The sequence below is a fragment of the Antedon mediterranea genome, chromosome 10 (genome assembly GCF_964355755.1).
Source record: "Antedon mediterranea chromosome 10, ecAntMedi1.1, whole genome shotgun sequence".
In the NCBI taxonomy this organism is placed as follows: domain Eukaryota; kingdom Metazoa; phylum Echinodermata; class Crinoidea; order Comatulida; family Antedonidae; genus Antedon; species Antedon mediterranea.
In genome coordinates this window covers 4,393,977-4,408,820 of record NC_092679.1, presented here as the reverse complement: position 1 = coordinate 4,408,820, position 14,844 = coordinate 4,393,977, and the positions used below count along the sequence as shown (strand labels likewise).

Below are 14,844 nucleotides of genomic sequence, written 5' to 3'. Positions count from 1 at the left end.
TTCTTTCTAAAAAACTGCTATTATCCAATTCTTCCAAATGCCTTGATATTAAACATTTTGTTTCACTACCAAAATGATCGAAAATTGTTAAAATTTAAATTAACAAAAATACTTACTTAGCTATGAGGTTCCAGGTAAATGTGGAAGAAAAAAGACAAAAAATGTTGAAAAATTAATTGTGAACAAATTAGACTGTCATTATGAACATATGAACATTGTACTGTGTGTAGCATAACAACATATTATGAAGTAACAAAATATAAATAACTTACAGCATGTCTTAGTAGTACACACCCATTTGCCATTTTTACAAAAACTAAAAAAGAAATAAATTTGAATTAAATTCTAAAACCTGGACATTACTACCATAACATAAGGCAGAATTTCCAAAGAAAAACAAATCTTTTACTTAAAACATTTAATATATTGATACATACCATTCATTGCAATCTTCAAATTGTTTGTCATCTTCTTTACATTCATCTACAAGCAAAAATAATTATATGATGATGAATATAATAAATGATGAATCAATAAATGTCATAGAGATATTATCAAACTAACAGAGAGTCAACAATCACATCTAAAAAAAACCTTAAATAATCATGGAATATTTTTATATATAAATCATATTTCTAACAGATACAACGGCCATTTTGAGGAGTTCCTCTCCTGTTTGCATCCCGTCAGTCATCCCGTGAGTCACATTGTTCTAATTTAAGTGAACTAAAAAGACAGTTCAGGATGAAGTGAACATTTGGAGTGGTATGAAAATACACCTGAACATTTTCATAAAAAAACAAAGAAACTTACCTTCACATTTCAGTTCTGTACAAATCCAATCAGAATTAAGACATGTGCTATAATGAGAAAAGCATATCATTTACAAAAGTATAATTTCTATTTCTTTTAGATATTAGAACGGTCAATATAAACAGTAAAAGGGTTCCAATAGTTATTTCTTTAAAGATGTATTGTCCCTTGAAACACAAAAAGATGAAGGTCAAAATATTTTAAATTTAAATTGGCCATATCAAAGTAATATTAAAGCCAAAAGCAACAAGTTTACGTAATTAACAGGTAAAATAGTTTGATTACATTTCGTCTGGAAAATCGTCGCGAGCGAAAGTAAACAAAGATTTAAACCACGAGTACGCATTATGCATGATGCTAATTAGGATTGTTTACAACTCGTTACGGTTGAGAAGGTACTTTCACACAGATCGTGAGGAAGTTTTATAATTATGCATACAGACTAGCCAAACAAGCATGTTTCATTATGGGATATGTTTTGATCGAAAACTTTGACTGCAAGTCAAAGTTATTTTTTTTAACCAATAAAACGTCTGTATTTCAGTTAAATGATTTTTTTCCGAAAAATTTTTGGTGATAGTTAATAACTATTATGATACTTTAAAATGACCCACCTTTTTTCGAAATCTGTTATTTTTTTATTTTTTTGGAATTAGTCAAAGGGACAATACATCTTTAAGCTATAGAAACGGTTAAAGGCAATAAACATTTTTTTTTAAATTTCAGTCATTACCAAGTATTGCAGTCTTCTGTTCTCATGTCTCCCTGTGTGTACAGTTCATCCATAAAATAACATTGGTTACCTACACAATAAATAAATAAACCACTTTTGATCTGTAATCCGGTAACATAGACATAGACAAGACATACAGAGTAACTTGAAGATTAACAGCATCAATGTATCAAGAGGAGTAGTACTACTCCAATAGTGCCCTGATAAATCCTAATTAATTTAACATGACCAATAATAACCATCAGTGAGCTCATCGATGACCATATAAGGAAATTAGTAACTTACCACAAAACATTTCTGTACAGAACCAGTCGCCATTGTTACAAATACTGTAAGTAAACAAATAAATATAATTTTATTTTTACTTTTCTATATATACTATAATGAAATGAAATAATGTATGAAATAAAATAAAAAAATAAAATAAAATAAAAAATAAGAGTTAAGCTTAAGTTAAGTTTAGTTCTACACTATAAAACTTTATTTTATCAAACAAAATGTCAGGTGTCCATATTATATAGACACGATGACGTCTATCAAAATGACCGGAATTGATTTTGAAAAATGCCTGTTATCGGATATTTACACTTGTAATAGTAATATTACCATGTATTGCAAGATTCCTGTCGATGTTCGCCATTAGAATAAACCTCCAATCCATAAGTACATTCTGTAAAATACATTGAAACACATTGTAATGTTGTAGCAATGGTGTATTTGTTACTTTACTAAAACACGAACTATCATAAATACTATAAAATATAAATAAATCTTTACCACAAATATATTCAGTACAGGTCCAGTCACCATTATCACAAATACTGAAAAAAAAAAAATTTTATGATACAATATTAATAAATAAAAACATCAAATATCAACATTATATATATATATTATCACAACGTAGTGTAACATTTTTATATATGCGTAGTTAATCGAGATCGATTTAAATGGGAAGAATACATACCAAGTATTACAATGTTCTGTTCTTCTATCTCCATTTACATATCGACTTCCATCGTGAAAACATTCTAAAAAAATAGTAACATTCAATAAAATGATTGTTACATATAAAATTATTATCAAAATAATAACATTTCCTAAATGAACATTATTTCATATTCTATTTATTTTTTGATAAATTATTTGGATTGTTAATTTTTGTTTAATAGATAATTTCAGAAAAAAATCTTTTACCGTTTATGACTTCTATTTCACAATCTGTTCCTCTGTAGTTTACTGGACACTCACACACACGACCACTACCCTGCTGGGTGCAGGAACCTCCATTTAAGCAAGGCATTTCGTCACATTGATTGGGCGGTACATCTAAAAAATATGAAATAAATATTCGAGTTACATATTCCCAAATATAATTAATAGTTTGATGAAATACAACTATAATGTCGTACTATGATTTCGTACATTAAATCTGATCAAGTTAATCAATCTACCTGTTAAAGATGAAAACAAAAACATGAAAAATGAAGATTAATTAAATCAGACTTTGAATATGTTATTTTGTAGTTCTAATAAAGTTAATCACTTCCATAGAAAAAAAAAATTTTAAATAATATTTTCATTTATAAAATGACAAAATAAATGGTTAAATAACCAAAAAAAATCCATTGGCTGGCAGCCAATTTGACCATTTTTTCCTTTAATTTACATTTTTTCAGGAAAATACTATTTTTTCTCGATCTAATTTTTGGTCAATGTGAATAACTATTATGTTACATTAAAATGGAATATTCAAAAAAAAAATTGTCATCTTTAAGGGTCAATTTATGTGTCCTCTAAATAAGAGGGGGTCTCCTGTATATGCAAATTAGGCAACAAATATTTATGAATGACTACTTTATTTCAAATATGATTAATAATGCAAATTGTGTTCACCTACATTCATATTCACATCGATCTCCAAAGTAACGGTCATCACAAATGCACATGTATTTTGATGATGATTCGTCCATCATACATGTACCATCATTTAGGCATGGTTGTTCCTCACAATTGGGGACTAAAAAACAAAAACAATTATTTATACCATGTATACACATATTTAAATAATTTATTATACTAGTTTATGAGTTATGCCGCAAGGGTAAATTTGATATGGGTTCGAGAAAAACATATACCACCTGTGAAGTTCTTGTTTATGTGATAGAGCAAGCCACAGGAATCAGCAGTGGAAAGGCGAGTAAATAGACCTAAACAAGCCAAGCTAACTATGGCGTTTGCTCTTTTTTGTTGAGGGGGTGGAGGGAATAAATCGTGATGATGCTTGCCAAATAATTCTAGGTTATATAGGATAACGACATTCGTAACTTACTACAAGCAATTTCTGTACAAGCCCAGTTTCCATTGTTACAAAAACTATAAGTGTAAACAAAAAAATAAACAAATTACAGTTTATACTTTTTTACGATTCAAGAGCGTTTGTCAACAACTTTCTACTTGATTACAGATATTTAAATATTCTATTGATATCAAGATTACCATGTATTGCAAGATTCCTGACGCTGGTCCCCTTCAGAATAAACTTCCAGTTCATGTGTACATTCTGTAAAATATATTTTTCAAATTGTAACAAAACAAACATAATTCCAAAGTATAAATGCCATTGCTACTGCAAAACAAAATAAGCAAAAAGCTAAATCAAAGCTAAAGTAAAACGACCAGAAAGAAAGTGTTAAGCTTTGGACAACACTATTCCTTCGTCAAGGATAAAAGCTCTGTCTACACTATCAAAAGATTTTTTTTTTTAAATGTGATGTGCCCATATATGGTAGTGATATGACATCATCAAGTCTATAAATGGACACATCACATTTTTTTTTTGTCACATAAAGTTTGATAATGTAGACAGAGCTTAACGATTATATAATTATTATATAATAAATGTGTAAATAGGTTGTGAACTATCATGAATATAATATTATATATTCCTGTCATCATCAGACCCAATAAAGAGGTCTTAAAAACGACTTACGCGTGATTTGACAGTGACCTCCTGTAAACCCATGCGGACATTGACAAGCATAAAATGTGGTTCTCGATCCGTACGCTGGTCCGTCATCTCGGATTTCCCGAAGGCATGTTCCATCGTTCAAACAAGGATTGGAATCACAAGGATCTATTCAGAATATGGAAACAAGTATGTTTTTCTATCATCAAGATAAACTCAAATAATCAATTCCAATTGTAAGAGGTACTGAAACTTAATCATGTACTGTGTCATTTTACAATCTATAGTAATAATAGGAAGGAATATCATAATGCAATTTAAAAAAAAAATGTTTTTAATGTGTTTTCTGTGAATGTTGCCATTGTTTGTCAATTGTTAATTTCCTCGTTTTAATCAAACATAATAAGCTAAAAAGTAAATATTGACTTGATATTCTTGTATCACATTAAATTAAATTATAATGGAACATCAGTTACTTACTTGCAATGGGGGTTTCACAACGATGTCCAGTAAATTCTGATGGACATGAACAAGTAAACGTAGAATCAGATGGAAGCATTATGACAGAACAGCTGCCAGAATTCTCACAAGGATCAGAGCTACACGGGTCTAGAAAACACAAAAATTAGTAACAACAAAACAATATCAAATTCTTTCCTATGCTATCAAATCGTAACCAGTTGATATTCATATTAAATGTGCTTTCTTCAGTAACTGCAGTAATTTTGACTCACCTGATACTGGAGTAGTACACAGGTTGCCTGCAAAACCATGTGGACAGATGCAATAAAATAGTGAAAAGGTCGGGCTGACGATTGTCGGTAAACAGGTAGCACCATTAGAACAGGGGCTAGACTCACATGGTCCTAATACAAATATTAAAAAATGATAACATTATCAGATGGGTTATTTAAATGTAAAGACAATTTATAATATGTGAAACAGAAAAAATACATTTAGTTCTTAAACAAAATACTCACCCATTCCTTCACAAAGATATCCAACAAATTGAATCGGGCATTGACAATAGAAAGATGATGAAGTCACACCAACGTTTGCAAAACACGTTCCACCATTCTGACAAGGTGAGGAAGAACATGGATTGTCTGCAAAAGTCAAATAATAAGTAAAAATGAAATATTAGACAATGGAAAAAAGGAATAATATTAAGATAAGGTCAAATGGCCGAGCAGGGCAGGGGCGCCGTTTACCGTACCTAAAGAGCCAACAACATCGGCAAGGGTTCGAGGCCGACTCGCTCCTAGTTCTGGTGGTGGAACAAGTCTTCTCGGATAAGGACTATAAACCGTAGGTCCAGTGTACACAGTTATAACCTGTGTGCACTTTAAAGAACCCAGTTCATTAATCGAAAAGAGTAGGGGGTTACCCCGGTGAACTGGTTCACAAAATAGCCCCTGTATCAGTGGGATTACCACCTTTCTGATAGGACAGTGATTAATTCACTATTGGTAATCCTTGGCCACATTGCCTAAAGACATAAAATATGAACCAATGAAGCTAGTTGTACCTGGTGGCAGGTCAACTGTCTCACATGTGTCTCCGGTGAACCCTGTTGGACATTGACAGAAGAACGAGTACAGACTAGCATCAAAGTCTCCACCATATAAAGGATCATACGCTGTCATGGCATGGATAATACACGAACCACCATTCAAGCACGGATTCGATTCACATGGGCCTGCAACAAAAGAAAATATTGTCTATATGAGGCAAATTAAATTACGTTTGAATGTACTCTTATTATGATTACAGATAAAGTTTGCATATCGTCAGCAGCTGTACGACTTACCTCTTTCAGAACAAGTTTCTCCAATAAAGTCTACAGTACATTGACACCAGAAGCCAGTAGGTTCCATCGGAGCTCCTACAGAGCTAAGTAAATGCCCACAGGATCCTCCATTTAAACATGGGGAAGAGGCACATGGATCTAAAAGACAAATTTATTTATTGTAGTTATATCACACTCAATTGAAGAAAAGAAGAAAAACAAATAAATTGTCTTTACTTATTTCCATGACTTTTGAAGAGTTCTGGTTATATCAAAGTCAATTGAAAGATATTTTATTTCCAAGACTTTCCCAGTTTTCAATGACCAATGTAAACCCTGTTATGAATTATCTTACCTGTTGCTTGGCAGTAAGTACCAGTGAATCCATCAGGGCATTGACACCAGAACTCGGCAGTTGGGCTTATGAATGGAGAAGATGGTGGTGCGTTGTCAGATGTTAACATACACTCGCCATAGTTCATGCAAGGATTAGGAGAACACAAGTCTGTAAACAAAAATAAATTGCAAGCTTTTAGAGAGGCTTTTTACATCGGTGGCGCAATAGATTAATTAGAAGGAAAGTATATTGTATTGTTGTATTGATTAGGAATGGCACCCTTGCCGGCTGCCAGTTTTACTCATTCTTTCTTGAAAGGCAATAGTCTCACCTTCTGGGAGGCTATCGGAGCACGTCATGCCAACATAGCCATGACTACAATGACACATGTAGTTGTTGTTATTGTGAGGATCTTCGAGGCATGTTCCTCCATTTTGACATGGCTGCGAAACACAAGGTCCTGAGAAAATGAAAAACAAATTTAAAATTTGAAAATGACATTATGTGGTGATACCACAGAAACTGAAGGTGCATATTTCTGAGAACCACATTTGACGTTTTATACTACAGGTTTAAAAAGTGTAAGCTTATTCACTGACCCGAAATTTCACAGTGTCGACCACTGTATCCAATTCGGCAGCGACAGAAATAATCTGCATTTTCCGCTTCAGTGAAACAAGTCCCGTTGTGTGTGCACGGTGAGCTTTCACATGGACTGGCTGGAAAAACAATAGTACAAAAGAAAATGTGAGAAACAAGGACGAGACATTCAGGCCAAAATATAAAATTACAAATAACTAGACATTTTAATTTCTACTTACGTGGTGGTCTTTCATCTACTTCACATAAGCTACCTGTAAAATCTGTCAGACACGTACAAAAGTAACCCCCTGGAGAAAAGGGATGGGGATTACATGTACCGCCATTATGGCAAGGATTATTGACACACACACCTACAAAATAAAAATCATAGGATAGATAAAATCAGAGTTGTATTAGAGTCTATAATGAGAATGAATGAAACTAATACAGGCACTGAGTGTTATATATTTTTATATAAAAAGTTGGAAAACCAATCAAGTTAAATTATGAGAAATAAATACATCTTAGTGGAAGCTTATTTAGAACAAAGAAAAAGAAAGGACCTACCACCATCATCAATTTCACAAAACTGCCCTACAAATCCCTGTGCACATATACAGTATATATATGAAATTCCTGGAAGTGAAGAACTTATACAAGAGCCCCCATTCAGACATGTATCAATACGGCAAAGATCTGGACTACTGGTAACTGATAGGAAAACAAGAATCAAGACGGAATTACAACATGCAATAAATGGGTTTTAATTGACAGAAGAAAATTGGAAGGAGAAAGAATAAAACACTGTTTTTTAGAGGCATAAATACTACCAACAACGAAGTCAACTTTAGAGATAAAGGCCTAGACTACTAACGCGAAAGAGTATAACTTCAAAACCATACCTTGAGTGGAATCAGTCTGACACCGATCGCCAGTAAACTCAGGAGTACAAATACACAAGAACGTTGCAAGGTCTGATGAGGCAAGACAACTGCCACCGTTTCCACACGGTGTTGAAGTACATGGATCAACCGTGGTACCTGAGAATGTATAAACATCATTATTAGCCGAGGTTTTTATCAATACACGTGTATAGGAATCATACACATGTGCATGGCAGTGCTGTTTTGCAAGGCTAGATTATTTAAACCATTTTGGAACGTTAGAAACTCATGCCATTCATGAAAGAGTGGGCAGACTTTTTCAAAAGAGGAGATCGTTCCCATTTTTTAGTTTTCATGGTAATCATTCATGATCATCATGATGAGAATAGACAAAATATCCGAAAATTTAACTTAGTATCTTTGTAAATATTTTTACCCGATTGAGTGTTACATGTTTGTCCTTCCCAGCCACCTTCACATTCACAATAGAAACCGTTGATAACATCAATGCAGGTACCATGGACGCAGGGGCTTGAAGAGCATTCATCAACATCTGAAAGAAATTACAATTTGGTTGCCATTACCATAATTAAGAGGGGACATGCTCCACCACTAAAAAGGTTGCAGGCACCAATCAGGTGCTGCCAAGATTCCATATGGTACAGGCAACATTTAGATGTAGCCGTCATGAGCAGAAGCAGCCCTTACGGCAGCCGGAAACAGGAACAAAGGTTTACATCGTAAGCACCACTTTCATGGCCACGATGCAACCTCTGGTCTGTTTCAACAACAACAAAAGTGAAAATGAACCACAGATTGTTCAGAATTTAATTGTTGTATTATTGAAATAATATTATCGTTAATAGTATTACTAATAAATTATTTTACAAGTATTCATATGTAACAGTGAATGAACAAATGTATTAGATAGTAACTTGACAATGGTGTGAAAAACCCTCCAATGTAATGTTCAAGAGGACTTAAATGTTATTTCAATTTGCATGCATGTACACTGACAATTGGACTCATTCAAGCTTATGACTAAATATTTACCCAGTAAATATCTTTCGCATGAACTGTGAAAGAAGTCAAAATTCAGTGTGAACGTTCCATTTCAAAGTGCAACGTGATATTATATACAACAATGCGAACGTGATAGAGCAGTATATTTAAGGGGTAGACATAAGGTGAATGGAAGAAGATAAATATGATTGCAATAACAAAAACAGATAGAACAAAAAATTATAGATTTAGGTCACAAGAGAGGTAGATTTGAAATAGGTCTGAAGTGAATGAATCATCAATGGTATATTGCACTACAATAATTTATAACATCAGAGTTTGGCTAAACATCTGGCCAATAACTCCCTGACATAAAGCTATATCGTATTTCAGTGCAAAAGTACCGTAGCACATTGGTTATCTGTATTTCATTTTACAGTTATTAGTCCCTTCGGCCTCTCTATTTCAAAATCATACAATCGCCACTAATCTTCATCAACATCATCGACTCCACTACTTACTAATTTCACAGTTGTTCCCTTTGAATCCAGCTAGGCAATGACAGGTATAATTTTGCCCAATTTCTATGCACATTCCATTGTTAAGACAAGGTGATGGAGAACATACAACTGTAAACAATCAAAAGTCACAATTATCTAGAGCATTTGCCTATGGACCATCAATAACATCATCTTAGCTAAGACCTACTACAGTATAGCTTTGACAGACATAATTTTTTACTTCAGTAAGGGCTAGGTGATTTGGTATACTTTATCTGTTTATTCATTAAAAAAGAAACGTCTTTCTTATGAATTCTAAAGAAAAGATAGTTATTTTAGCACTAGTCTAGCCACACAAGCATTACCTGATACTGATGTCTCACATGTTTTTCCTGTATGCGTGTTTGGACAAACACAAAGAAAACCAGATAGAGAGTCACTAGCAGGGTTGTAACAGGTACCCCCATTCCTGCATGGGTCAGATGCACAGTTAACTGTAAAACAAACATATTTAAAAACAAATCTTTAGATTGAAAAGATGACTTCAGTAAAGATAACTACAATTTACAATTGCATAACTCAGGTGTAGTCTCCGGTGTTTTACCCTGGTGGTGAAAACTGTGTAAGTTCCTTAAAGTGTCCACTACACAAGTAGAGGACAAATTGAGTTTAAATGGAGAACAATAGTTTCCATGATAAGATATTGACTCATTGGAAATGTGAATTAGTTAGTCTAGTCATGCAATGGATTACGTACCTGGGGTAATTAGATTCTCACAACTTTCGCCATAGTGAGTTGCTGGACAGATACAGATGTAGCTGTTTGTACCATCACCGTGGACAAGACAAGTCCCACCATTCAGACATGAGGTACTTAAACAAGGTGCTGCAAACACAAGTTAGTAAAAACATACAGTTAATCTATACCAGTTTTATTGGATTTCAATTAAATCTATAAAAAGAATTTCAACTAAATTTATAAAAACAATTTCAACTAAATTTATAAAAACAATTTCAATTAAATACAAAGGATTTACCATATTGATTCGTTTTAGGTCTGCTTATTCTGAATCAGGTGATGGCTAATTATAAGTACTTAGGCTTATTAAGCATATTTCGGTCTCTGTATTGTGCTAACTATTTAGAAATAATAAACTGAATTGAATGGAATCTTACAAATTACTGTTTCGCAGGAGGTACCACTAAATCCGTCTGGACATCTGCACAAATAACTGCCAGAATCAATAGTTACACAGCTTCCTCCATTTTGACACGTGACTGCTAAACATGGATCTTGTGCTAAATTAAATAATTATATACGATTCAACATTGTATCTACTGTTGCAACAACAATACATGTTTCATAATTGACTTTTACTGCGAATTAGTTTCCAAATCTTTAGATTATTATTATTATGTACTAATAATATAGGCCCAGGGTACTGTATTTTTGATTTGTAGAGATTCTATTAATAAACAAAATAGGCAAAAAACAATGTTTACAAAAGAACACATCCCGGTAACGCTGAATGTGATAAGGCACTGTGGTTTTCTTCTTTGGCCTAACCTCTGGCGTCAGAGATAACTTTCGACCAATCAGTGAAACGTATTTACACATATTATTATTTCAAAACACAACGAGTGTATAAATAACAATATAATTACAAAATAACAGCAGTGGTATAATACCACTGCTGTTATTTTGTTTAAAAGAGTAACAAAATTATGTCATCGTGTACCTTCCACGGACAGACAACACCGACAGATTACAATACTTTCTTTTTCAACAAAACAAAATAATAAAAAACAAACAAACCACGTGTTTGTTCGCTAATCATCGATGCGTGACGTGTATACATTTTTCTTAAAATAATTATTAAAAATATATAATAATGCTCATTACTATTATTATTATTTTAATGAATGTGGAACATTATTTTTTTAATGTGGAATTTAGATACTTCAAAAAGAATAATCACCGTTTGATACGTTCTGACACCGATCACCTGTAAAACCAAATGAGCAGAGACAGATTGGGACACCACCTGGTGTTAGGTTGCACACTCCTGAATTCTGACAAATAAAGTCACCTGGACAAATACCTGTAACAACAAAAACGTAAACCATCGTGTGGACACATATTCCAATATTCCCTTTGAGTATATCAGTACCTATATTATGGCGCGCATCGATATTTTATAATCATCACAATCACGTATTATAACATATACAACAGTACAAATAATTGACTTGAAATAGACATTGCTTGAATGTAGTGCACTCCAGTATTCCCTGCGTTTTCCCTCCTCTTTCCACAACCCCCTTATTTTCCAAACCCAAAATACCGTACCTGGTAAGGTTATCTCACAGTTGGAACCTTCATATCCATGTAAACAATCACAAAAATAAGACCAGGTATCAGCTGAATCAAAACAAGTACCACTATTTAGACATGGGTTGCTGGTACAAGGTAGCTCTGAAAAAAATTAAAACTTCAGAATTATAAGACATCATACTATAATGCGCTGTACTTTGTGCCCTAATGGTAAATACAACATAATACCGTATACAGTAGTATAATATGCGTATCCAGATATGCGAGAAAATACAAACTATGTATTACCTGAATTTTGTGCGAATACACACGTCAATAGAACAGAAAGAAACACTAGGCCTAAACGCTCCATGTTGGAAAAAAAAGACCTGAAAGTTAAAATACAGGAGGTAAATTATCTGGAAACCATAGGGTCTGGGGTGCAGAGGAGAATGGGATTTAGGTACGGGTTGCTTGATTGTCGTTTGGATAGTTTGTCAGTGACGCCACGAAAAAAGGTAAATGATAAACGTGCGTCGCTCAAAAGCTGATATAGTATAGTAGGACCGTGACGACTTCCGCCCAATTATTTTATTTGACGTAACCTATTTTCAATTACCATACAGGAGTAATACAGACAATATTGTAGGTCGCCATGGTCGAACTAAGCCTGTTCCCCAAAATATATTGTCCTATCAAATTCACAAAGGATTTTAATACAAAGGCACACAGAATATCTTTATTGTTTGACACTCCTTCACATATTTTGTGGTTGTTGTCATCAAAATACAATTGTTACAAAACGAATGGATAAAACTCGCGCTTCCGTCTTGAAATTAATTGTATTATTAACATAAACTATTAGGCCTAATACAGAATGTAATCCCGTCTAGACATTGCGTTCAAATTAAAAACAAAATGAGATTCGTATTCGTAGGCCTACAATCATCAAGGTCCTCATCGAATCGATATGTTGAAATGAACTCTACTTGATCGTCGGTGACATCTATGATACGGGCGCGTTCAAATGCTGAGGAAAATAGCACGGTTTTTGTACGCGCGGGTAAAAATGTTGTCTGGGCTCTGGCGACCTAAACAATAAAATAATCGATAAATAATATTACAGTAATCGATTTAAGATACAAACTGTATGCTTATTTTTTAAACTTCAATCGCTTGTAATAATCGATTAGGACCTAGATAGTATTGATGTGCAAGGCCATTTTTACATTACACAACAAGAGGGAATGCATGTATTGAGAGTGGTTGATATATCTATATAATTCAGTCACATTTAATATACGTTTTTACAAATGTATTGATTTGTGATTAATGGAACATTCCAAATTATTTGGTTTAACCATACAGGTATAGATTTAGATTTATGGGCCCCCTTGGAGAATAAACATAAATAGTATTGCAATGCATGTACAATACTGTTAAGGTATTAACAACTTTTGATCGCAATTTGAATCGCAAATTTCTTACTGTGAGTGTTGGTACTGTTAGATGTAATATAAAAATATATACAAATAAACTTTATTACTGTGAGTGTGGGTAGGCCCTACTGTTAGATTATAAACATATAATATACAAATAAATAAACGTTATTACTGACAGTTGCTTCTCAACGTTTGTATTAATTAATAATTTAAAAATATATAAACGTCGTAGTGGTGTATCGTTACATGTACTTTACTATTTCAATCGACTATGACAGTGAGAGTTTTAACAAAGTACCGTATTAAATCGTAAATGTTTTACTGTATTTAGTGGTATATTATTTATAGGCCTATAAAACATTAAAAACAATATTTCGTTACTGAGTGGATAAGAATATATTTTAAAATGTTTCCTCTTTGTACCTATCTTCTTCCCCCATCCCTCAACCCTTAATGTTACATACAAAACACAAATTGGGTTTGTTTAAATGAGTCCAAATAAAAAATTTTGACTCATTTTGTTTCTCTCTCGGAAGTAATTCTCAGGGTGCTAATTTTAGTTGACTACATAAATCATTGTGTCTACTTATTCGTTTCTGTAAACGACAATGTATTATAGTCCTGCGGTACGTGCATTTGAAATCGCCAGATTTGTTACCCTGAAATTACTGTGTATTCGAGAACCATCTGTGGGCACGACCTAGATGGTACGCGAGCGAAGCGAGCGTACCATCTAGTCTATATAATTCAGTCACTCGTGAATTAAAAACACTATTATCCTCTTCTATATAATATAGTTAACCAAATAATGCAATAGGATATACGGTACCGCACACAAAACATTATTGTTACAAATAGGCCTACATGAGGATATCCTATGGATAAAATTAGAAGTGAATAACTAAAAATACTGTAGAGAGGTTACAGTACATAACTAACAATTTGCAATGATACAGTATTATGAAAATGAAAAAATATTATAAAATGAATGATTGTGAAAATTCTGAAAATAAAACAATATTAGAAAACCGGCAAACGGAAATAAATATATAAAATATAAACAGAATCGTTTCTTAGAATATATGAAGAAATTAAATCTTTATAATTATTTCGCATTATTTTGAGCAGTGGTAAAATAAAGTGTATGGGACTTCGAAATAAAACATCCAGTTGCTATTAATCGGATAATCGTTTGGTTGTTATCCTTATAAAATATAAAATAAAACGTAAGCCTAAACAACAAAACTAAACAAACCTTTTAAAAATGACGGTATATCCGACTGGTGTTGTATTTACAATATTAAAATAATCCGAAGATACATAACATCAAATGAATGTATTGTAATATTAGTACGTAATTAGTGCATCCACCGTCTGTTTACTAGCGTAATTAGTAAATGAAAAAACTGTATTATATTTTTTTCAGCAACGAAGCTTTATTAAATATATCAATCCACTCCACTGCGTTCCGTGGGTGAGC

General features: G+C 33.0%; 1 protein-coding gene across 1 annotated transcript; it reads right to left on the bottom strand.

Annotated features, from left to right (window-relative positions):
* Positions 1-48: 48 nt before the first annotated feature.
* Positions 49-14,810, bottom strand: LOC140060920 (uncharacterized). Its single transcript, XM_072107291.1, has 34 exons — positions 14,620-14,810; positions 12,232-12,311; positions 11,959-12,084; positions 11,588-11,710; positions 10,785-10,907; positions 10,366-10,494; positions 9,974-10,102; positions 9,630-9,737; positions 8,543-8,659; positions 8,125-8,262; positions 7,790-7,933; positions 7,462-7,593; positions 7,240-7,359; positions 6,972-7,100; positions 6,659-6,808; positions 6,325-6,462; positions 6,043-6,213; positions 5,495-5,620; positions 5,249-5,380; positions 4,995-5,123; positions 4,539-4,682; positions 4,046-4,109; positions 3,879-3,922; positions 3,447-3,566; positions 2,744-2,875; positions 2,514-2,577; positions 2,324-2,367; positions 2,153-2,216; positions 1,832-1,875; positions 1,547-1,616; positions 814-860; positions 438-483; positions 273-316; positions 49-65 (listed from the first exon to the last, which is right to left on the bottom strand). Exons 2-34 carry the CDS (start codon positions 12,293-12,295, stop codon positions 49-51), a joined length of 3,372 nt encoding a protein of 1,123 aa, XP_071963392.1. The 5' UTR covers positions 12,296-12,311; positions 14,620-14,810.
* Positions 14,811-14,844: the final 34 nt, after the last annotated feature.